This window comes from Panthera pardus, unplaced genomic scaffold (genome assembly GCF_024362965.1).
Source record: "Panthera pardus isolate Hobbes unplaced genomic scaffold, ASM2436296v1 HiC_scaffold_17, whole genome shotgun sequence".
NCBI lineage: Eukaryota > Metazoa > Chordata > Mammalia > Carnivora > Felidae > Panthera > Panthera pardus.
This window is the reverse complement of record NW_026526732.1, coordinates 103660988-103685951: the sequence shown is the minus strand read 5'-3', so window position 1 is coordinate 103685951 and position 24964 is coordinate 103660988. Positions and strand designations below refer to the sequence as shown.

The following is a 24964-nucleotide window of genomic DNA, read 5'->3' as shown; positions in this document are numbered from 1 at the left end:
TTAAGCAATTTGCCTTGTAAGTAATAAGACTGGACTCTTCGATTGCTTTGTGAATTATTTTAATCATCAATTTAAAATAGAAGTAAAGTTAAGATATAAAGAATTACAGTGCATATTAGTTGGGCAGGAAAGACAAACATTGAGGAGGTAGCAGGGGAAGGAGTTAATAGCAAAAAGACAAAGTTATTGTCAAGGGGCCAGTTATACCATGAGTTGAATTTTGTCAACCTGAGAACTACAGGTCACATGATTTAAACGTGGGGCAGGTGTTGGGCTGGACACTTCACTTCTGTAGTAAGGAACTTTAAACCAGTGTTGGATCAGGACAGGAGTGGGTGGCATTGATGTAAATCTACTGATGCCTGTATGTGCTTAGTAAAGCTTAGGGTCTCACATGTAATTAAAACCAAATGAAACTCAGCAAAAGCTACAGAAGCAAAGTAAGGTAGAAGGTGTAATCCAGCAGACATTTTCTAACAGCACATTATAGTTGCAAACATATTATTTTATCTCCGTGTCACACAGACAACTAGCTTTGCAGAACTGTTGAACCCACTGGCGGCTGCATCCAAAACTACGTTTTTGTATCTTACAGTTATTGTATTCATCATAGTAGAGGCAGGGGTTAGCTGGAAGAACAAAGCATGTTTACACCGTATTATCTCAAACATTCACCATCACTGAAGAAACAGATAAACTTCTCAAACACATAAATGAAATTATCCACACCCCGCATGTCCAAGGCCTCTGGAAATCACCAATCTTTTCTCCGTATCTGTGTGTTTGTTTTTTTAGATTCCACATGTAAGTGAGATCATATGGTATTTGTCTTTCTATATCTGACTTATTCACTTAGAATATGCCTTCAAGATCCATCCCTGTTGCTGTAAATGATAAGACTTCCATTTGTTTTATAGCTGAACAGTATACATAGTGTATACATGCACACACACACACACACACAGATACACAGTATACTATACATAGTATATACTACACTATATACAGAGAATATATATATACATACATACACATACATATATACATATGTACACATATATACATATATATGTATATATATATGTACACATATATACAGATATATGTGTATGTATATATACACACACACCATATTTTCTCTATCCATTCATCTGTCAATGGACACTTAGGTTGTTTCCATGCCTTAGCTATTATAGGTAATGCTTCAAAGAACATAGAGGTGTAAATATCTTCTTGAGTTAATGTTTTTGGTTTCTTTTAGATAAATATCCAGAAGTAGAATTGCTAGATCATATGTTAATTATACTTTTTAATATTTTGAGGAGCCTCCATACCATTTGCCATAGTGACTACACCCATTTACATTCCCTTTAACTTCACAGAACGGTTTGTTATTTGCCACACCCTTGCCGACATTTATTATCTCTTGTCTTTTTTATGAGAGCCATTCTAACAGGTATGCATTATATCCCTGCATTTCCCTGGGGAAATGATGTGATGTTAAATACTTTTTCATGTACATGTTGGCCATATGGACATCTTTGGAAAAATGTCAATTTAGTTCCTCTGCCAATGTTTTAATTGGATTTTTTAATTTAGCTTTCTAATTTCTTTATATATTTTGGAGATTAACTTCTTATCAGACATATGATTTGAAAGTTTTCCCCCATTCAATAGGTTGTCTTTTCATTTTGTTAATGCATTTCCTTGTTTTGCAGAAGCTTTTTAGTTTGATGCAGTCCCACTTGTTTATTTTTGCTTTTGTTATTTTTGCTTTCAGTGTCAAATCCGAACAATCATTACCAAGATTGATGTTGAGGAGTTTACCCCCATGTTTTCTTCTAGGAGTTTTATGGTTTCAGGTTTAATGTTCAAATCTTTAATCCATTTTGAGTTGATTTTTGTGTTCAGTGTAATATATGGGCCCTGTTCCATTCTTTTGCCTATGACTGCCTAGTTTTCCCAACACCATTTATTGAAGAGACTGTCTGTTCCCTTTGCATGTATTTGGCTTCTTTGTTGTAAATTAATCAACCATGTATGAGTTGGATTATTCCTGGGCTCTCCATTCTGTTGCATTGATCTATGTGTCAGTTTTTATACTAATACCATGCTGTTTTGATTACTATATGTAGCTTTGTAATATAGTTTGACCAGGGAATTTGATACCATAGCTTTATTCTTTTGTCTCAACATTGCTTTGGCTAGTTGGAGTCTTTTGTGGTTTCATGTAAGTTTTAGGATTATTTGTTCTAATTCTATGAAAAATACCATTGAAGGGGCACCTGCGTGGCTCAGTCAGTTAAGCAACCCATGTTGGCTCAGGTCATGATCTCACAATTCGTGGGTTTGAGCCCCACATTCAGCTCTGTGCTGACAGTGTTGAGGACCCTGCCTGGGATTCTCTCTCTCTCCCTCTCTCTCTGCCCCACCCCTATGCACGCTCTCTCTCTCTTTCTCCCTCATTCTCTCTCTCTCTCAAAATAAATAAATAAACTTAAAAAAATACCATTGGGATTTTGATAAGAATTGCACTGAATCTATAGGTAGCTTTGGATCGTATGGAAATTTAAAAAATATATTAATTCTTCTAATCCATGAACATGGAATATATTTATTTATTTGTACCTTTTTCAGTATATTTCATCAATGTCTTAAAATTTTTGATATATAGATCTTTCATCTCCTTGATTAAATTTATTCTTAGGTGTTTTTTCTTTTTGATGCAATTGTTTTTTTTTTAATTTCTTTTTCTGATAGTTTGTTGGTAGTGTACTTAAAATAATGGATTTTTGTATATTGATTTTGTATTCTGCAATTTTAATGAATTCACTTATTAATTTCAACAGTTTTCTGGTGGAGTCTTTCTGGTTTTCTTTACATACTGTCATGTCATCAAATAGAGACTGTTTAACTTCTGCTTTCTGATTTTAATTATTTGTATTTCTTTTCTTGCCAAATTACTCTGATTAGGACTTCCAGTACTATGTTGAGTTAAAGTGGTAAGAGTATTCATTCTTCTCTTATTCATGGTCTTAGAGGAAAAACTTTTCACCACTGAATATAATACTTTTTGTGGGCTTGTCATATCTGGCCTTTATAATGTCGAGGTAAGTTCCCTGTATACCCAGTTTGAGAGTTTTTAACATGAAAGAATGTCAAATTTTGTCAAATGCTTTTTTTGCATCTATTGAGATGGCTATATGATTTTTATTTTATTTTTTTGGTGTGGTATATCAGATTGTCTGATTTGTGGATGGTGAGCCATTCTTTTATCCATAGAATAAACTCCACTTGATTGTGGTGTATGATATTTTCAGTGTATTGTTGCAATTGTTTTGCTAAAGTTTGTTGCTCTTTTTGCATCTATGTTCATCAGATATATTGGACTGTAATTTTTTTTTTTTTTACTGCAGTGTTCTCACCTGATATTAGTATCATGGTAATGGTAGCCTCATAAAATGAGTTTGGAAGAGTTTTAGAAGTATTGGTATTAGTTATTTAAATGTTTGGTAGAATTCACTGGTAAAGACATCTGGTCTCTAGCTTTTCTAAGTTGGGAGGTTTTTATTATTGATTCAATCTACTTCCTAGTACTTTGTTCACAGTTTCTACTTATTCATAGAACATAATTATATTCACAGAAGATAATTATTCTGTCATTCAGTCTTGGTGGGGTCATGTTTATTTATTCATAATTTAGTCTTTGTAAGTTGTATGTTTCTAGGAATGTATCCATTTCTTCAAATTAGTTGTTTAATTTGTTGCCATACAGTTGTGCATAGCATTCTTATGTTCTTTTTGGTTTGTGTGGTATATGTCTCTTCTTTATAATGTCTCTAATTTATAATGTCTCTTCTTTAATTTATAATGTCTCAGTTATAATGTCTCTTCTTTAATTTCTATTTTTAATTATTTGAGTCCTCTATTTTCTTCTTTTCCTTCCTCCTCCTCCCCCTCCTCCCCCTCCTCCCCTCCCTCCCTCCCTCCTCCTCCTCCTCCTCCTCCTCCTCCTCCTCCTCCTCCTCCTCCTTCTTCTTCTTCTTCTTCTTCTTCTTCTTCTTCTTCTTCTTCTGTGTGACTAAAGCTAAAGATTTTTCTGGGTTATCTTTAACAAAACAGCTCTTTCATTGATCTTTTCCATTGTCTTTTTAGTCTCTATTTTATTTATTACTACTCTGATTTTTGTTATTTTCTTCCTTCTGCTAACTTCGAGCTTAGTTTGTTCTTTCTGTAATTGAGGAATAAAGTAAAGTTGTTTTGAGCTCTTTTTTAGCTGTTGTTAATAGAGGTATTTATTGTTATGAATTTCCCTCTTAGAACTAACTGTTTTTACTACTGTTATATACACTATATTAATTTATATAACTTCCCTATTTTATAAGCATGAATTTTGCTTTTATAAAATTTATTTGAATTACACTAAGTTGATTATACCTACATATCCAGGTCTTTATATTTTTAGGTTTGTTTTCATTCCAGGGTGGCCCAATTTTAGATATCTATCTTTCTTCAATATTTCATATCTTCTCATGCATCTGTAGGTGATCAAAGGGTTTAAGATATGCATCTTCTATGTCATAGATTTAACCTTCTTAAGTAATACTTTCTCTTTCCTACTCTCATTTTACTTCTCTGACATTTTTTTTCCACTATAGACATAGCTTTTATATTTTGAATTAAGAAAATGTACCCCATTCACCAAACATAGATAATTAGTAGATATTTTCTTTCTCAAACAACATTTCTTTCCAGAAATGTGGTGTAAAAAGTGAAGTTGAAAGTGAGACAAAAGGAAGAAAAAGAAAGAATAAAGGAAAACGAGAAAGAGAATATCTATCTATCTACCATCTATCTATCAAGAGAGAGAGAGAATTTGAGAGAGATAAAAAGAATCCATTTTGCTTACTTTAAAAGTAAATAGGGGCACCTATGTGGCTCAGTTGGTTAAGCGTCTGACTCTTGGTTTCTGCTCAGGTCATGATCTCATGGTTTATGAGTTTTAGCCCTATGTCAGACTCTGTGCTGACAGTGTGGAGCCTGATTGGGATTCTCTCTCTCACCTTCTCTCTGTCCCTCCCCTGCTCACACACTCTCTCTTTCTCTCAAAATAAATAAATTAACTTTAAAAAAATTAATAAAAGTAAACAGAATGACTTGGTCAGGTGTAGGAAAATAAGTCTTCTGGCTTTCCAAGTCTGAAGTTAAAAGATTTTTTTTTTCCTGGGTTAGTTATTTCTCTATGAACTTATTGAAAAATTTCTTATCAACATTATCCTCAGGGATTAAGGAATTGTTTTCAGAAGGCTCTAGAAAAAGGAACTTTGCCATCTAAAGGAACTTTTGCTGTCTAATTGGATGCCATTTAGTGAATACCACGTTGTAGGTAAGGTTTATTTAAGAATTAAAAGGAAGTAGGGGCACCTGGGTGGCTCAGTTGGTTAAGTGGCCAACTTCGGCTCAGGTCATGATCTTGTGGTTCACAAGTTCGAGCCCTGCATTGGGCTCTGTGGTGACAGCTAGAGCCTGGAGACTGCTTCAGATTCTGTGTCTCCCTGTCTCTGCCCCTCTCCCTGTTCATGCTCCATCTCTCTCTCTCTTTCTAAAAAAATAAATAAATAAACATTAAAAATTAAAAAAGAAAGAAAGAAAGAAAAGGAAGTATTGTAAGGGGACAGTGTGACTATCGTCTAATATGTTCTGATGTGTCAGTAGGAACATAGAAGAATAAAGATCACTCAGTAAGAAATTACCTGCCCTAATAAGTGGTCAGGCAGTTAGGGGAGTTATGGAGTAGCAAGAAAGCTGAGAACGCTGGTATCCTGAAAGAGTATGTCTAATTCCAAGGCTGCAATGAGAGAACCCAGAAACTTTTTTATAGAGCACAGAAAAATTTATACTTCTATTTACATCTTATCCAGGTTTCCCCTATTAGGATCATTAACTTTAGGGTGGGAACTTGAGTTTAGGTCTAGACATTCTAATTTCCATTCCAATAGATTTAATCAATCATCTTCTTGGTCACTCTGGGAGAGTGATCTTTGGAAATATTGATCTTTCCTGTGAGATGGTTCAGATAAAAGTTATAGAAAAGTGCAATATTGTCAAATGCTTAATTTTAAGGACACATGGCTCCTGGGTCAACAGTCTACATTAAGCAAACTGAATGTAAGACTTACTACAAAGTTTATTTTCACAGTCATTTGGACAGTCTTCACATGGATTTCCCACATTATAAGGTTCATTCCTTTTGGCAAGATCATTGCCCCTTAAAAACAGAATAAAGAAAAAATTGATGTAATAAAATTGATGTTTGAACAATGCATATAAAAGTTTACTTACTTTTTATAATAAACTTTGAAAACAGTTTTTGAAAACCACTTCTAGATAATTATTATAATATTTAAGATCGGTTTAAGATTTCTAGACTTACAATGATGAAAATTTATGTTTTTGAATGTATAAAAGGTAACTGTGGGGTCCCAAGAATGTTTTCAGACAATTTACACCTATTTGGACAGTCAAGTTCTAACGGGATTGGGGTCTATGAACAGTCAAATCTTACCAAGCAGAAGAGCTTTAGAATCACTTATAATAGGTCATTTTTCTTTATTTATACTCATAAGGACTTTGTGAATAGTCATGTAAAAGAGGATGTTAGAAAATTTTGAGTATAATTGGAGATGTTCTAACTTCATCTTGCACGATGTCATGAAAAACTTGATACATGTTGCTGCTTGTGTAGAAACACAGGGAGCATTGTAAAAGATGAAAGTCCCTCAGTATGGCTAAATATAAAGTGACAGAGTTGGGGGAGAGAGAGTAGAGAGAGTCTCTAGTTCTAAGCTAATATGAAATTCAGAGAAGACAGTCTTACCTGCAGACATCTAAAAAAAAAAAACAATAAAAAACAAAACAATGTGGATGATAGCCAATTCTTAATATGCTTGGAAAATAAAATAAATGTTCAGCATTCTATTTGATAATTTCCCCCTTTGATATCTGAATTGTTAGAATTTCACTTTATTTCCTCCTACTTTTTTTTTAACTAAGCTTTATTCCCAATGTGGTACTTGAACTCATGACCTTGAGATCAAGAGTCTCATGCTCTACCAACTGAGCCCTCTAAGCACCCCTAAATTTCACTTTATAAAAGAAAATTATTACTTAATTTAAGAAGGGATTTTTGTCAGACAGTTGGGCTAATCTTTGCCATAGAAAATTACCCTACCACATCTCTGTATGTTTTACTTTTGTGTATTGTCAGAAATTCACTAGAGACCACCAGCCCCAGCAAAGATTTAGTACAATTTATGTGTTGTAGATGCAAAGAGATCTTACTGCCTTCAATAGTAATTACATAGATAAAATCATAACAAATATTAACTACTGAAATCAAGAAATGATAAGACGACAAAATAACTCATATAGAGCTATTATATGAATATATCTATTGAATCTATACTGATATAGGAGCCCTATTTGAAGTATGAATATGGTAGCATATTACCAGATAAATAGTTTTTGCTGATTTATATTGAACATCTTTTATTTTGCAACAAAAATGAGGGATAACAGTTAAACATCATGTAAACAGATATTTGTGGTAAACTATTGGGGGAATATATCCTGTTCTGAACAGTCTCTAATTTTTCATAATTACCACTGGAGCCATACAGTGTGCCCTTGTGGGATTCTGCAATCATTATCTGAAACTGATCTTACTCTATAACCCCAGTTGATAGGGCAAAGGAGTCCACTTTTTCTTCACTGAAGCAATCATATTATCTCTTGTGGGAATTGTACTCATACCATGATAACATGGAAATTTAATTTCTAAAGAAAAGACATATACTGAGAGACTAAAAAGCTAACCATGAGAACACTTCAATTTTTGTTTGTTTACTCTTGATATTCCACTATATTTCTGCCCTTGCATTCTAAATATACTCTTGAATTGCTTAAGTAAATATTGTTTCTTTGCTTATGCTAATCAATAACACATAACAAGACTACTGGTAATAGCTTTGATTTTGGACATTCTACTAATGAGATATAAATTCATTTAAAAAATGTGATATAGGGGCATCTGGGTGACTCAGTCGGTTAAGTATCTGACTCTTGATTTCAGCTTAGGTCATGATCTTATAGTTCGGGAGTTTGAACCCCCCCATCAGTCTCTGCCTGACAGTGCAGGCTTTTTGGGATTCTCTCTCTCTCCCACGACTTTGGTCCCTCCCCAACTTGTGCACATTCTCTCTCTCACTCAAAATAAATAAATAAACTTTAAAATGAATATGATATAAATAAAAATACATGTGTGATATTTTAGGTATTGGCTAAATGACATTTTATCCCTAAAGTTCTGCTTAACTGAAGTGAAATATTTGTGTTTTCTTACGTAATGTTTGAGAAACTGGTTTATGTAAGGAGGATATATTTCTAACAGCTATGTGAAACAAAGCTGTATAATACATACTCATGACAATAGTGACAAACATAGAGATACTGAGTTGACATTCTTTTGGGGCATGATGAGATTCCACACCCAATGAGGTAAGAAGTGGCCCAAACTACCTGTAAAGACAAAGAGATGTTTTTAATTAATAATTTGATGTTTTGCTAAATGATTAAAATACGAATATTGTTACCCATGGCTTAAAATAAACATGTTTGCTTCCAGTATTCTTTGAGCATTACTTATTAGGAATTCATAGAAATAGCAAGATTTCCATGTGTCTGGACAACAAACATGCATATGCACACTTAGTGGCCATCCCTAATCCTGGCTCATTCCCTTATCAAATCTATGTGGACAATCAGTTAACATGATGAAGACTGCTTGGTGGTTATGTAAAAAATCAGGGGTGTCTGGGTGGCTCAGTCGGTTGAGCGTCTGACTTCAGCTCAGGTCATGATCTCATAGTTCATGGGTTTGAGCCCCGCATCGAGCTCTGTGCTGACAGCTCAGAGCCTGGAGCCTGCTTCAGATTCTGTGTGTGTGTGTGTGTGTCTCTCTCTCTCTGCCCCTCTCCTGCTCATGCTCTGTCTCTCTCTCCCTCTCTCAAAAATAAATAAAGATTTAAAAAAAAAGCATAGGAGGAAATTTACTTAATCATCAGGGAAAAGGCATAGTGTAGAGTTATGAATTGGACTTTGAAGCAAAATGACTCAAGTTCAAATTCTATCTCTACCACTTTCTGGTTGTATGGTATTTACCAATTTGATTTATATCTTGAAATTTTATTGTTTTTAAAGTGGGATATAATAATATCATTTTCTACATCATAGGTGCGTAGTGGGAATTAAACAATAAAATTTTTAAGTCTTTGGAAGAGTAAATATTATTATCTGAGTATGATGAAACTAAAGGTCTTATGATGTAAATAGTGGGTCTAGTCTACCTTTATCTGAAAGAAATAGAAGGCAGGAATTGATGTCACAAATTTGTCAGATTTTTAGCTCTTGGGGTGACCATTTTATTTTTATCCTCTGTTGATAAGGTAAATTATATGAATACATAGTCTAATGTTATAACATTCTTGGATTCCTAGCACATACCCTTTTTGTACAAGGGTATCAATCTTAAAATAAGAATTCTACTTGCTAATCTTTTATTTAGAATTTCTGCATTGTTATCTATAAGTGATTAAGTCTATGATTTTAAATAGGTAGATAGTGTTGAAAAAGCAGAACAAAGCTGGAAGTCTTATATTTGCCAATGAACAAAGCTGGAAGTCTTATATTTGCCAATATCAAACCTTACTATAAACAGTGGCACTGGCATAACAATAGACAGATAAACCTATGAACTGAAATAGACATTCCACATATAGATCTTCACATGTATGTTCTAATGATTTTCAAGAAGGGTGCCAAGACCATTCAAGGGGGACAAAAAAAGTGGGAAAAAACTAGATATCCACATACAAGCAAATGGAGAGTACCTTATACCATATAAAAAACTAACTTAAAATGGATCAAATACCTAAGTGTAAGAGTTAATATCATAAAAAACTCTTCGAAGGAAACACAAAGAAAAACCTTCATGATATTGAATTTTGCAGTGATTTCTTGAATGTGACGCCAAAAGCACAGACAGAAAAGGAAAAAATAGATAAATTGGACTTTACCAAAATTAAAAATCTTTGTTCATTATAACATACTATTATCAGAGTGAAAAGGCAGTCCATGTAAGAGGAATTAATATTTGCAAATCCTATACCTGATAAAGGATAGATACCTAGAATATGTAAAGAACTCTTATAACTCAACAACAAGAAACCAAACAACCTGATTTAACCCAGCAGCTCTAATTAGAGATGGAATCTCTAAGGAATTAATTTACAAGTCCTAAGTGTGGGACCATGATCCGATAGGATTTGTGTCCTTACAAGAGAAGGCACTAGAGGCACTAGAGTGCTAGCTCTGGTTCTTGTACTCTCTTTATTTCTCTCTTTCTCTCTCTCTCTCCACTCCGCCCCTCTCTCTGCAAGCATTAGCAGAGGAAAGGAAAGGAAACTCCATGCAAGGATATAGTGAAAAGAAGACAGGAAGAGAGCTCTCACAAACTATGCTGCAGAAGTTCACAGACTTTCAGCCTCCAGAATTATGAGAAAATAATTTCTGTTGTTTAATCCATCCAGCCTGTGATATTTGTAATGACAGCCCAAGCAGACCAATACAGTGTGTGGATGTGAAAAACCAGAAACTTCATTGCTGCTGGGATTGTGAAATAATGCAGTTATTGTGGAAGACAATATGCCAGCTCCTCAAATAATTAATTATACATAGAATTTCCATATGATCCAGCAACTTCACTTAGGGGTGCATACTCAAAAGAATTGAAAGCAGGATATGAATAAATATTTGAACTCCAATGTTCATACTAGTCTTATTCTCGACAGCCAAAATTGGAAACAACTTAAATACCCATCAGTGGACGAATGGATAAACAACCAGTGGTAAACAGATATGATGGAATATTATTCAGCCTTAAAAAGGAATAAAATTTTGACACATGCTACAACATGGATGGATGTCAAATGAGAACATAATGCTAAGTGAAATAAGGCAGACACAAAAGGACAAAATTTTTATGATTCCAGTTATATGAGGTACCTAGAGTAATCAAATCCATAGATACAGAAAGTAGAAAGGTGATTGCCAGAGTCTGGACACAGAGGAAATGGGAAGTTGTTGTTTAACAGGTGCAGAGCTTTAGTTTGGGAAGATGAAAAGTTCTGAAGATATATAGTGGTGATTGCTGCATAAGAATTTGAATACAGTTAATGCTACTGAACATTAATGCTGCATAATTTAAAAGTAACTAAAATGACAAATTTTATAAAATATATACATATATTATATATGCATATATAGATAATTATTATGTGTCATATATGTATGTATACATAATATATGTGTATATAAATAATATTATATACATACAATTTTTTACAATAAAAATAAACTAGAAAGAAGAGGATTCTCTGTATTATAAGGTACTGTTATTTTCATTCTTTACAAATATCAGAAATGTAATATATAAGTGACACTGATGTTTTATGATTTTGTTAATTTCCAGAAAATCAAATGTATAAAAACGGAGACTAAGCAGTTAAGCACCTTCTCCAAGCCAGCTATTGAGGGAATCACACTTCCTTGTGTTCCAAATGATAGCAGGAACTCAGTGGGTCAAGTGTAAATTTGCAGGAAAAGGTAGAATGATTTTCTCAGTCACCTATGTTCCACACATGCTTATAGTCATTTAAACAATGCGTATATTTGCAAGTATGCAGGTTACCTGAGTATAATGCTCAATTGTTATGCCATTATCCATTGACGTCCATTCCCCATACTTGAAATATTTAGATTCGTTGTACCAGATTTCAATTACATTTGACCATGAGATAGCATAAGATGTCAAATGCATATTTTCTCCACAAAAAGTATCTGAAAGGGAGAAAAAAGTCTGTGTCATACTCTATGAAACCTGGAAATATAAGGACACTTTCCTCACTTCCATTTTACGAATGTTTCTCTTATCATCTAAGCAATGTCTTATAAAAAGAAAGCTGACTCAGCTGTATCTCTGCTGGCAATCATCTTTCCCACTGATGAGTGAATTTGTGGTACTTAGGTTTGGTGAGAAGTCGACAGTAGGAGATGATGTGCAAGCTTGGAAATCAGCTCGACATTTCAGTCTCCAAGCTGATGGAGAAGGGTGAAACCAATCCAAGCAGCCTGTGGGTTGTAACAGGGCCTGTGACTTACAAACAGCTACCCACAGGTATTCATTATGCAAGGACCATGAAATAAACATTTGCTCATTTAGCCATCCACTGGTGATGTGGGTTCTTGACCAAACATGGTATTCAGGAATTATCTACCTTTCTCTGAGACTCATATTGCTAATTCACAGGTCAACAATATTGGGCAAAGATGCCCAATAACCTGTAAATATGGAAGTTTCATTAGTATCTTTGAAATATTTTGTAACAAGCAAGTATCTCAAAAATGTTAATAATGTCTACTTGTGTAGGAAGTATTAATGGCTTTTCTGGAAACAAGCAATGATCCACCTAACATTTATGTCATGAGATGGACTCATTTTTGAGCACCTAAATTTGTTCACATGTACAGCCCAGTAGACTTGAATATAACTCACCTATCATCTGTATTAGTATTTCAAAGCCAAAGATATCCCTAATGCATTGTTGTGTGTAGCTGAAATAACTACATAGAATAGACAACTTCCAGCTATCCAGCTCTCCATCCAGTTATCACTGTATTACTCAACTATTCTATAATGTTGAGAGTTTTGATTCTTGTTTCTGATGATCAGAATCTGGAATTTGAAATTCTGAAATATCCAAGTTTAAAAATTGATAATAATAAAAGTGTAGTGGGCCACAATCTACTGCCATTTATGGGGCCCATATAATATACCAAAAGACTTAACTTACCCTTGCCAGGTTATTTAACAATCACCGATGACTTCTGAGTACCAAGGTGAGTCATGTAGACATATACCTACTTGTAATTCGCCTCCTAGGTGCGCTGCTCTCTCTTAATTCGCACTGTGTTGACAACATTCTGGCATTTTGTGCAGCTTCCTCACTCCAGTCCTACAGTGGAAGAGTAAAGTATAAGTGCTTGGTCTTATTGCTATTTCCATGATAATATTTTAGTTTATTGTTTCTAAAAAGCCAAGGTTAGGGGGCGCCTGGGTGGCGCAGTCGGTTAAGCGTCCGACTTCAGCCAGGTCACGATCTCGCGGTCCGTGAGTTCGAGCCCCGTGTCAGGCTCTGGGCTGATGGCTCGGAGCCTGGAGCCTGTTTCCGATTCTGTGTCTCCCTCTCTCTCTGCCCCTCCCCCGTTCATGCTCTGTCTCTCTCTGTCCCAAAAATAAAATAAAAAAAAAAATAAAAAAATAAAAAAAAAATAAAAAGCCAAGGTTAGCAATATCTTCAATTGTATAAGCTAACAATTTAAATAATATTATTAAATGTTCTGGTTAGAAGAGGAAGACGAAACTTTCAACTTACTACTTTAGCCCTTGAATTTACAAAATCAAAATTTGGCAGTAATGCTTAGATGTAGCATTTCTCTCTCAGAAGTATGAAAAAGTTTAAGTAAATGCTTTCTGCAAAACAGATCAGGGTTAGAACTCCATTCTGTTTTTTTTCTTTTTAAGTTTATTTATTTTTGAGAGAGAGAGAGAGAGAGAGAGAGAGAGAGAGAGAGAGAATGCAAGAAGGGGAGGGTCAGGGAGACAGAGGGAGACACAGAATCTGAAGCAGGCTCTATGCTGACAGCTCAGAACCTGACATGGGGCTCGAACCCATGAACTGTGAAATCATAACCTGAGCTGAAGTTGGACAAATAACTGACTGAGCCACCCAGGTGCCCCTCTATTCTGTTATTTGATAGTAGTTTTATCTCTGAAACATTATTTAATCTCTTTGAATATGTTTCTTCCGCTATAAAATGTGACCCTCAATGCCTAATAGCTTGTTCTAAAGTTTTAATGTAATAATTCATGCAATACAATTATGATATGACAAATCTTATACTATGTGCTCGGTAAATAAATGATGGCTATGTACAGTGTCACACATCTCCATCTAAAATGACAAATGATAATAAAAAATAGTAGCTAATACTACATGCCAGGATCTGTTACCAATTCTGTATGTATATTCCCTTCTTTTGGCTCACAGAATCTCCACAAGAGAAGTACTATTATTATCCCCATTTGCAAATGGGGAAAATGAGGCACAGAGATGTTGCATAATTTCTCAGGATGACACAACCAATAAGGAACCAAAAAAGAAGTAGGATCCAGCTTATTATATCTTCAGAGTGTATGTTCTTAACTCTTAATGTGTGTCAACTGTGCTGAGTTGAAGAATTTTGTCAGGTGTATCTCCAAGTAAGTTGAAAGGCAGGAAGTCTATATCACCAGTTACGGGAAGTCTATATCACCAGTTACAGGACTCTGTGGCAAAATTCTCCCTAATACTCTAATCCTCACACGGTGTACATCCACTTAAAAGACTGTATCAATATCTTCATGCAACACATTATCAAGAAAAGTTGTAGACCTTGTTTTGTAATATAGACTGAGACATAAGTCATTCACTTACTCTTCAGAATAAGTTTTGTATGACACCTAACTGTAGGCCTTGATTGTTTCATGCAACAAAAGTTGTATTTTACTGGTGGATACATTTTAACTGAGGAAGTAGAGATGACACAACACATCCCATTAAGTCCCAGGATCTCCTGGCAGTGGGAATATCATCATTGCATGCACTAGTAATCTTGCCTACTATGACCAGGTTACCAAGTGATTAGGACTAGGAATCATCCGGATAATTTACAACTAGTTGCTTGTTGTGCATGTTGTGATGCAATAGCAGGTTGCTTTCTAAACAGAAGCACTTATTTCCTTGCAAGGTGGGAGTCCCGCCCACTCACAGCTCTCTTGTCTGTCCTTTCTAAAAATTGTCCTCATCCAGGAGCAAAATCACTTCCTGGAGGTAGTTTGTACCTAACAACTGGTAGATGTGGGAATTGTAAATGACAGGCCACCTCCCTCCAACTTAGGACAATTCAGAAGGGCCGTCCTAGCTGTACAGCTTCCTGAAAAATTAGCTGAAACCTCTGTCATGACAATGTCAAAACCCAGCTTTTCTATATGCCCAATGCTGCTTCTCTCTCTACCTCCACAGGTAGGTGTCATTCTGGAGATTGTTCTCCAATAAACATCCTGTGTGCTAATCTCCGTCTGAGTATGCTTATCTTGTATAACTATCTGAAACATTCATTACATACTATCTGTGGTTCAGACCTCTTTGCAGAATCTCTCTAGAATATTACCTCTGATTAATGGTGGTAAGATACTCCTTTTGGAGGGGGGACTCATGGGTGGCTCAGTTGGTCAAGTATCTGATTCTGGATTTTGGCTGAGGTCATGATCTCACAGTTCATGGGTTCAAGCCATTTGTCGGGCTGACAGCACGGAACCTGCTTGGAATTTTCTCTCTTCCTCTCCCTCTGCCTCTCTCCTGTTCATACTCTCTCTCTCAAAATAAATAAACTTGAAAAAAAAAGATACTCTTTTTTGGGTGATGTATCCATGATTAAAATCACAAGTGAGTATTTATGGTTATTGCACCAAAGCTATGAATTCTGTCCTTAATACCTGATTCCATTTAATCAGCTTCTAACCTTATGTATGAAAACTTTTCTTTTTGGAAAACCTCCGCCTGGCAGTTATGACCAGCTCTTCAGCCCTGCTGTAACTCTATCAATTCCTTTCTTTCCATGTCCTATGTATTGTTTATGGGAACAATTCAACTCCCATATTTCCTTTAAAATATGATTCAGTTTGGGGCACCTGGGTGGCTCAGTCCATTAAGTGTCCAACTCTAGATTTTGGCTCAGGTCATGATCTCGAATCTCATGAGTTCAAGCGCTGCATTGGGCTCTGTGCTGTCAGTATGGAGTCTGCTTGGGATTCTCTTTCTCTGTCTGCCCCTCCCCATCTCTCTCTCTCTTCTCTCGAAGTAAATAAGTAAACTTTAAAAAAATAAAATAAAATATGATTCAGTTTTACTGGTGCGCTTAATTTATTGTCTTGATCTTTCATACCTTTATTCTTTAGCACTTGAATATACTTATTCTTACATTGTGTTCTATTTCCTTTGTAGTTACCTTTAATTCATAATAAAAAATTCTCTGAAATCAGAAGTTATATTTTCCATTTACTCTAAAATTTTTCTTTAGTACCTCCTAACTGTGTTTGCTTTCCTGGAAACCAAGAAGTTTGAACCCTGTTTGTCCTAAGGGAGGCAAATAGTTAAGAGCAGGTCCCTGGAGTTGGACCATTTGCATCTGAATCCTGACTTATCCAGTACTTATTACTTTGGATGTTAGCTAATTTCTCTGAGGTTCAGATCCATCATCTGCAAAATGAAGATGATAGTATAATCCACATCACAGAATTATTGATTTAAATGAATTAATGTAGGGGTGCATGGTGGCTAAGTTAAGTGTCTGACTCTTGATTTTGGCTCAGGTTGTGATCTCATGGTTTGTGAGATTGAGCCCCGTGTGTGGCTCAGTGCTGACAGGTGGAGCCTGCCTGGGATTCTCTCTCTCCCTCTCTCCCTCTCTCAAAATAAATAAACTTAAAATAAATAAATAAATAAATAAATAAATAAATAAGTAAATAAATAAATAAGTTAATGTAATAAGGTTCTAAAAGAGTGCCTGTCAACAGTCAGCACAATATACATGTCAATTACATCACTCACAATGCAAGACTATGATAGCTACTGATTTTTATTGTTTTGTTTGAATAACACTTTTGATTCTAAGATGACCAAGAGATACATTTCAAAATAATTTTTTTATTCACTTACTTTCCACCCTTTGTCATTTCCATGAGAAAGCTGTCCTTTAGAATCACCCTCCAGAGCCTGCACTATTTCTAACTCTTGTACCTTAGGTCCATCCAGGGTTAAAGGAATTAGGATAAAGTTGCCCAGAAACCTGAGGGATACTTCTGGGAGATAATCAATACAAGCCTAATCACCTGGTACATCTGAATTTGTTTGTTTTATAGCACTTAATCTGCTCACACAGCAGGTTTATAGTGGAAAGACCATTTGTCTTATCTTTTAAGGTGCAAGGGAACTGGGAACTAGATTTGTCAATATTTGTTTATCTGGCAGCACCCCCTGACTTAGAATCTGGACATCTTGCTTCTCAGGTGAGTGTCTAGCCTCTGGGCTGCTCCCCAATGAAGACAGTTATGAAACGCCTCTCTCACTTAAAGCTCACTATGCTGACAATGCTGGCTGGCAGCATGAGCTTCAGCTGGGAGCTTGTAGTGGTCTCTACCCCAGACTTCCCCAAATCGGGATCTCAGACAGTGGGGCCCAGCAATCTGTGCTTTACCAAGTTGTTCAAGTAATTCTTAGCATGCTCAAGTTTATAAAGCACTGTCCCAGGGTATATTATGAATGGAGTTAGACTGTCTGAGTTGGAATTGTTGCTCTGTCATTTAATAACTGTGATTTTGGGAGAGGGCATCCAGGTAGCTCAGCTGGTTAAGCATCTGACTCTCGATCTTGGCTCAGATCATGATCTCATGGTTTGTGAGTTTGAGCCCCACATCAGACTCCATGCTGACAGTGTGGAGCCTGATTGGGATTCTATCTCCCTTCTCTCTCTGCCCTGCTCTGCTCACACACGCTCTCTCTCTCTCTCTCTCTCTCAAAATAAATAAATAAACTTTAAAACCAACCAAACAAAAAATCACTGGTTTGGGGAAAGTTACATACCTTCTCCATGCCTCTGTTTCTTTTGCTGCTTGGTCAAAGTTTTCTTTGGGAAGACCAAACTTTTAGTAGATTGCAAGTGAATAGAACTTAAGTAAAAGCTCAGTTAACACTATTACTACTACTGACATCATCGTCGCTGCTATTTAATTAATCTTACCATCTTCAGCATGTTGCTGGCTGATGGAATTACCCCTCTCCTGAGGCTGTTATGTACAGTAACGATTTCTTCTTGGACAGTTGCCAATTCAGTGAGGAGTGTGTCGTATGGAACTGGAGCTGGTTTTGCCTGTTACCAGAAAGCTATTAATTAGTGTCGCTTCTTCCATGTGCAATTCGTCTTGTATAATAAATCACTGGCAGACCTACAGCAGTATGAATTTGTGGTTTATATTGAATAAATCACGATCTACAGCCTTTTAAAATTTACGATAGCTCAGGAGATTAGTATCCATTTCTCCTGTGCTATTTCTGTGGGTTTCTGAATGTCATCTGACATTTTATAAGTCTATAGCATAATGCACTGAATGCTCTGTGATTCTTTTTTCCCCCCAGTTTATGATTGGTACTTTGGGCCATGTAAAAGCACTTTTTATCAGGCAATATGAATCACAGTGGAAGATATCTTGGTTCCCTTCCTTGGCTCCTTCCCCATTCCATTTACTGTAAGTGTTTTCCTTGTTTCCCAAATAAACCACTTGTACTTGAATACAATGTTAAGGATGTGTCTAATCTAAGAGTTTCATTATTGAATACAAAGCCCCTGCTATCTCCAATTCAGAGTCTATATTTTTATCTAATGCAAATGAAAAAAGCATTAATGTTTACATCTGTATGTGTACATATAAAGTAGAATGCAAATCAGCTACAATCTAGAATTCCTGACTGTTCTTTTAAGCTGTTTACCTTTTATCCTTCAACTAACAAGAAAACTAAATGACCTTAATATTTTGTGTTAGCATTTGGGGAACCTGGGTGGCTTAGTCCGTTAAGCATCTGGCTCTTGATTGAAGCTCGGGTCATGATCCTCTCACAGTTTGTGGAATCGAGGACTACGTCTGGCTCTGTGCTGACAGCATGGAGCCTGTTTGGGATCCTCTCTCTCCCTCTCTCTGCCGCTACCCCACTCACACACTGTCTCTCTCAAAATAAATTAATAAACATGTTTTAAAAATTAAAAAAAAAAATTTTAGGTTAGCATTAATTGCTATGAAAAACAGCTTCATTCGTGTGTATGTTATGTATCACATTTACTCATGCCTTTTACCAAAAAAAAGTGGCAAAACCTAGGTAGTATAATTTGAGTAGTATCTATTTATTGCTCAGCTACCACAGGGCTATAAGCAGAGTCTCTGAATGGATGAGATCCAACACCATACCTTATTCAAATAGAGTAGTTATTGTCATTTACTTTATGCCAACATAAAATGGTATGGGGGAAAGGCAAAAATATGAAATCCGGAGGACCCCTCTAGAGACTGTCCCCTGTGAACATCATTTTCAAAAACACATTCATGTGATGCTATTTTCCTTTATACTCCAGGTAGCTCTAGTCTAGACTACAGGAAAGGTGGGGAACCCACCAGAATCCCTTTACCATTTCCAAGATATAACTTCCCTTGCTCCTCTGAACTCTGCTCCACTGAAACTCATGACATATTGCTCTACCCTCTCATCACTGGCCGTTTACTCTCCTATGACAGTTTCCCTATTACTTCCTCTCATTCACAGAAATTGGGTCTCCTGAAACAAATTCATCCTGTCCACCCATTTCTTCAGTCAACTCAGGGACTGCCGCATTCACATGGATGACTCCAGCCACCTGATATCACAGGCCCCTTGAATTCTCCCTCTTCTAGATGGTTCCTCCAAGTGTCTTTAGTCTCCACCATGATGATCACAGTCTATATCTCATAATCACTGCCAAGTGCCATACCTCCCAAATCCCCTGGGCAAACTTTTCCCTGCCTCATCAGTTCCTGCTCTTCCAAGTTGCCAAGGTCAATCACTCTTTTCAACATACTCTAGCATTCTAGCTCATTCTTCATTTTCTCCATGTCCCCGCTCTTGAATTTTCTTTCTTTTCTACTCATGTACTCTTATTTCAACAACTCTCTTGCTAAAATATCGAATCTTTTCCCTGCCCATCATTATTTAGGAACACCCCCATTTTGGATGGGACCAAAAATTTCTTTGCCTGCATGGAGTCAGATGAGCATTGTCAGAAAAATATCCCACAAAATGACAGATATTGGTGTCATCCCAAATCAGGATTTCTAATCTCAAATTGCTCGTTAATTTTTCTCATCAATTCTATTAATTTACCTCGTTAACTCACTTTGTCTTTTTCCACAATGTTATTGTAGAACTTGTACACTCTACCTCAGTAACATTTACTTCTCTCAGCAGATTGTGATATGTCCTAGTTTCCTCAATAAAGAGACAATATTTGATGATAGCTGTTTTAGGTTCTCTTGGCCAGTCTACCAATCTACCTATATCTGTTCTCATTCTTTCCCCCTTACCTTTTGTGGTACTACTGAACAGGTCATACTTTGTTGTTGTTGTTGTTGTTGTTTGTTGTTGTTGTTGTTGTTTTTAAACTATTTTATTGAGGTATAATTGACAGTGAAAGCTATACACGTTTAATGTATACAATTCAAGGAGTTTGGGTAAGTATACACTTGTGAAACCATCAAGACCATAAACAAAAACAAAAGACCATACATAACAATCACCTCTCAAAGTTTCCCCCTGCCCCCTTTATTATAACTATTGTATTATTTTGTGTATATTGTAAAAACATGTAACTTAAGACTTACCCTCCTGGCAAATTTAAAACTGGATATCCACATGCAAAAGAATGAAATTAGATCCTTATACCATACATAAAAATCAACTCAAAATTGATTAAAGACTTAAATGTAAGACCTGAAATCAGAAAACTCCTAGAAGAAAACATAAGTATAAAGTTCCTTGACATTTGTCTTGGCAAGCACAGACAATAAAAGTAAAAATAAACAAGTGGGACTATATCAAACTAAAAAGCTTCTGCACAGAAAGAATTGTTTCCTTAACAATCAACAAAATGAAAAGACAATTTAATGAATGGGAGAAAATATTTTAAGCTATATACCTGATAAGGGGTTAATATCCAAAATATATAAAAACTCATATAACCCAATAGCAAAAACAAAACAAATAACCTGATTAAAAAAATACACAAAGGACCTAAACAGACATTTTTCCAAAAAAGACATATAAATGGTCTACGGGGTATATGAAAATGTACTTAACCTCATTGATCATCAGGGAAATAAAGGTGAAAACCACAATAAGATATCACCTCAGCTATTAGGTGAACTATTGTTAAAAAAAAGACTTCAAATGTTGCAAGGATGTGGAGAAAATGGAATCCTGATACACTGTTGGTGGAAATGTAAAATGGTAGAGCCATTATGGAAAATAGTATAACAGTTCCTCAAAAAATGAAAAAAAGTCATTCTTTCAAAAGCTATTTGTCCCCAGTGTTATTTACTCCATTCTCTTCCACATTTTCTCAAATTTCACATTACTCATTATCTTTCCAGTATATCTTCTACCATTCTTTTGTCTTGGTCCTTCCCACTGGCATTTACTCATGATCATGTTGCTGGTAACTTAAACAAACAAAACTTTGCATTTATTCCACTTCCCCACTCAATCACTGTACTTTCCACTTTCCTTCCCTATCGCAATTTCTGAAAATGTTGCCCATACTGGCTGTCTGTAATTTCCCACCCTCCAGTAATATAGTCTGCATTCACCCTTCCCCCACTTATTCCAGTAAAACAAAAGTTCTATAGTAGGAGTAATATACCCTGTCTCAAGCCCCTCTTCCTTTCCCTGGAATTAAACAATGTCTGGAGAAATTTCTGGTTGTCATGACTGGGTTGGGGCGAGTACTCTGCCATTTTGTAGATACAAGTCAGTGATTTTGCTAAACATCCTGAAAGTTTCAGGACAGACTCCCCTGACAAAAAATTATTCCATACAAAATGCCAGTAGTTCTGAAGTTGAGATATTTTGTTTTGAAACAGCTTCTATTAAGGTCACCAACAAGCTTAATTTGTAAGTTCAATATTCTTGTAATGTCTTCATTCTACTCGATCTATTGGCTGCTAACTCCTCTGACTAAGCTCTCAGTGTAGAAATAGTCTTTCTCTCCATGTAAGGGACAACACATTCTCTTCCTTTTTTCTCCTACCTCTCAGATTTCTCTTTCCTCACCTGGACTGACTATGGCTATAGCCTGACCTCCTACTGGCCTCCCAGCCTTCAAATACATACCAACCCCCCCTACACTCTCCTTCCAACCCCTCTATCCAGTCTTCCACAATCCATTCTGCAGGAATCTACCAGAGTAAATATTTCACAACACTGACACAATGGGTCTCTTTCCTGTTAAGTCTTTCAACAATTTCTTAGAAAGAAAAACTAAATCTTTTATAAGGTCTATAAAGATCTTGCTGACTTCTCAGCCTCTACTTAAGACATGCTCCCCTACTTTTATCTGCTTTTGTCTCAGTGATTTTGTTTTAATTATTGTAATGTGCCAGCTTCTGTTCTGCCTCAGAGTATTAGTCCAAGCCTGTCGCTTTGTTAGTATCCTCTTTTGGCTTGCTCTACTAGGTAATGACAATTAACCCTTCAGATATGGGTCTACCACCGCCTCATTCCAAGAGAAGTCTCGAATTACCTCAGACAAGATCAGATCTCCTTATTACCTCATCACGATTTCCTGTACTTTTCCTACAAAGATCTTTTTGTGTAACATCTACTAGATTCTCACAGAAAACTATATCTCAGTAAAAAGTGATTTTTGTCCAAGTAGATGCCTACTATCTCAGTAAACTCTAACATTGAAGGGGAGTTTAAAATAAGATTCAAGCCTGGTAGTCTATTTGGTCTCTACTTGGAGTCTAAAAAGGGAATATATCATATTGTTTATTTTCATTGGACAAAAAGGAACAGTTTGTTTTTTACTTCAACTAGGCTTAATGTTTAAATTTTATGTAATGAATTTGTGTTTGGGGCTTAATTTGTTTTATGTTTTTTTTTTGTTTTTTTGTTTTTTTTTTTCATTTAAAATTCTTAAGCCTTGGAACACCTGGGTTGCTCAGTCCATTAAGCATCCTAGTCTTGATTTTGACTCAGATCATGATCTCACAGTTTGTGAGTTTGAGCCCCAAGTCAGGCTCCTCACTCTCTGAATGGAACTTGCTTGGGATTCTGTTTCTCCCTCTCTCTGTGTCCCTTCCCTGCTCTCTCTCTCTTTCTGTCAAAATAAATAAATAAACTTAAAAAAATTCTTAATTTTTTAATTTTGCCTTAGTTTTCTGAGCAAATTTTCTGTAAAATTACATGCAAATATTCCAATAATTATCTTTCTATAGAATGTATACATGTTGTTTTATCAATGCCTTCAACCCTTTCATATTTTTCCTTTGTATTGTCGGTCAGTAAATGGACTAGGCTCTGGTTGCCTTGACGGAAAAGGGTTTTACTTACCTGCTTTTTGATCTGGGCTTTTGACTTTGATACTGATTCCTTCTTTCACATGGCAGCCTGAGCCAGGGAGTCTCCTAGAACGTGAGCTAAATGACCTAGTGACCTAGACTAGACCAGACAAACCCAGACTATGCTTTAAAGGCAAAGGTAGCATTCTTGCTGCCTTTCTTCTTTCCCTCTGATGGAGGCTATGTTTAGGTTTTCCTTACTTTGAAGTGTGAATATCCCCCCTTCATACTGTGGAAGTAAAATGGGAAGATAATCAAAGAGAAGGAAGGAGAACTCTTCTTTAAGACTCTACTTCCAATTTACTGGAGCATTATTGAGTATTAGACAAGAGGTCTACCTGGTTTCTCTTTGTGGAAGAGGTGTGAATAATAAGACCCAAATCAGCACCCCAATAGTCTGATGTATATAGATTTTTTTCATTTATAAAATTAGATTCCTTCCAATCTTGACTTCTCCGAGCTAGCCCATGAAATCATAGAAATCACTCATATGTGTGCTCATCATAAAAATATTCTGGGTAGGTTAAAAAATGTAATTTTTAAAATATAAATGAGGCTATATAGAGATACATATTATTGGGTGATCATAAAATCCTAAGGCCCTATACCTTATACCACTGAATGTTTTGTTTTTATTTTGTAATATTGAAGTTATTGCCTTTAATAAGTAGTAGGATGCAGACCTCATATATTGACTCCATTGCTTACAGTTCCTCACACTTCTCTTCTTGCTGTTCACACCTTTCATTTTATATTTAATTTTGATATGTTTAATTCTTGTTATAGTCACAAATCAAATAGTTCAATTGGGATATGGAAATACTTACTTTTTCTGGGTTAAACAAAATCCAAACAATTTTTTTTCCCATTTAGTCATAGAAAATGCATGGATTGGCTATATGCTCTACATTCTCAGCTTTTTTAATCATCCAGAGGGGCTGTAAATGAAATTGGCATGGACCCATGGAGCTAAACTGTTTAGGTTTACTTTCAAGCTTTGCCACTTGCCAGTATTCTGACATTGGCCACATGACTTCACCTCCCTATGCTTTGGTTCTTTTCCCTGCAATATGGAATTAAGAGTGGTACTTGCATGCTAGAGTCTATGGTGAGGCAGAGGTGAGTAAAGGGCATAGCATCCACACAACAATGTCTATAATGAAATGAGTTTTACAGGAGGAGCTCTTATCCTTTCCTGGAAAGTAATTATGAAACATATAATCCTCACATACTCTTACAATCAAAATAGTCAGGAAACCAGCAGTGGCAGCCAAATACAATAAGTGTTTCATTGTCATCCCTGAAAAGAAAACATAAATTTAGGTTATTGTCAACTCCTAAAATAATGTGTTATAATAAAGCTTTTTTCAAACCACTTCTGCAGTACATTTGCATTTTCTGCAAAAAGAGACCTGTAGGATCAGAACAAAATTGAATATGTTAGTCAGTGGAACCAACAGAGGAGAACAGAACTGTGATTTGAAGCATGGTAGATTTCATGTCTTAATCCCCTGAACCTTTGAATATGTTACATTACATGACAAAAGAGAA

General features: G+C 35.8%; 1 protein-coding gene across 1 annotated transcript; it reads right to left on the bottom strand.

The window, feature by feature from the left end:
- Positions 1-42: 42 nt before the first annotated feature.
- CRISP1 (cysteine rich secretory protein 1) lies at positions 43-24711 on the bottom strand. The gene is made up of 7 exons (XM_053905404.1): positions 24652-24711; positions 18016-18144; positions 13040-13130; positions 11807-11955; positions 8480-8577; positions 6180-6268; positions 43-629 (listed from the first exon to the last, which is right to left on the bottom strand). Exons 1-7 carry the CDS (start codon positions 24709-24711, stop codon positions 502-504), a joined length of 744 nt encoding a protein of 247 aa, XP_053761379.1. The 3' UTR covers positions 43-501.
- Positions 24712-24964: the final 253 nt, after the last annotated feature.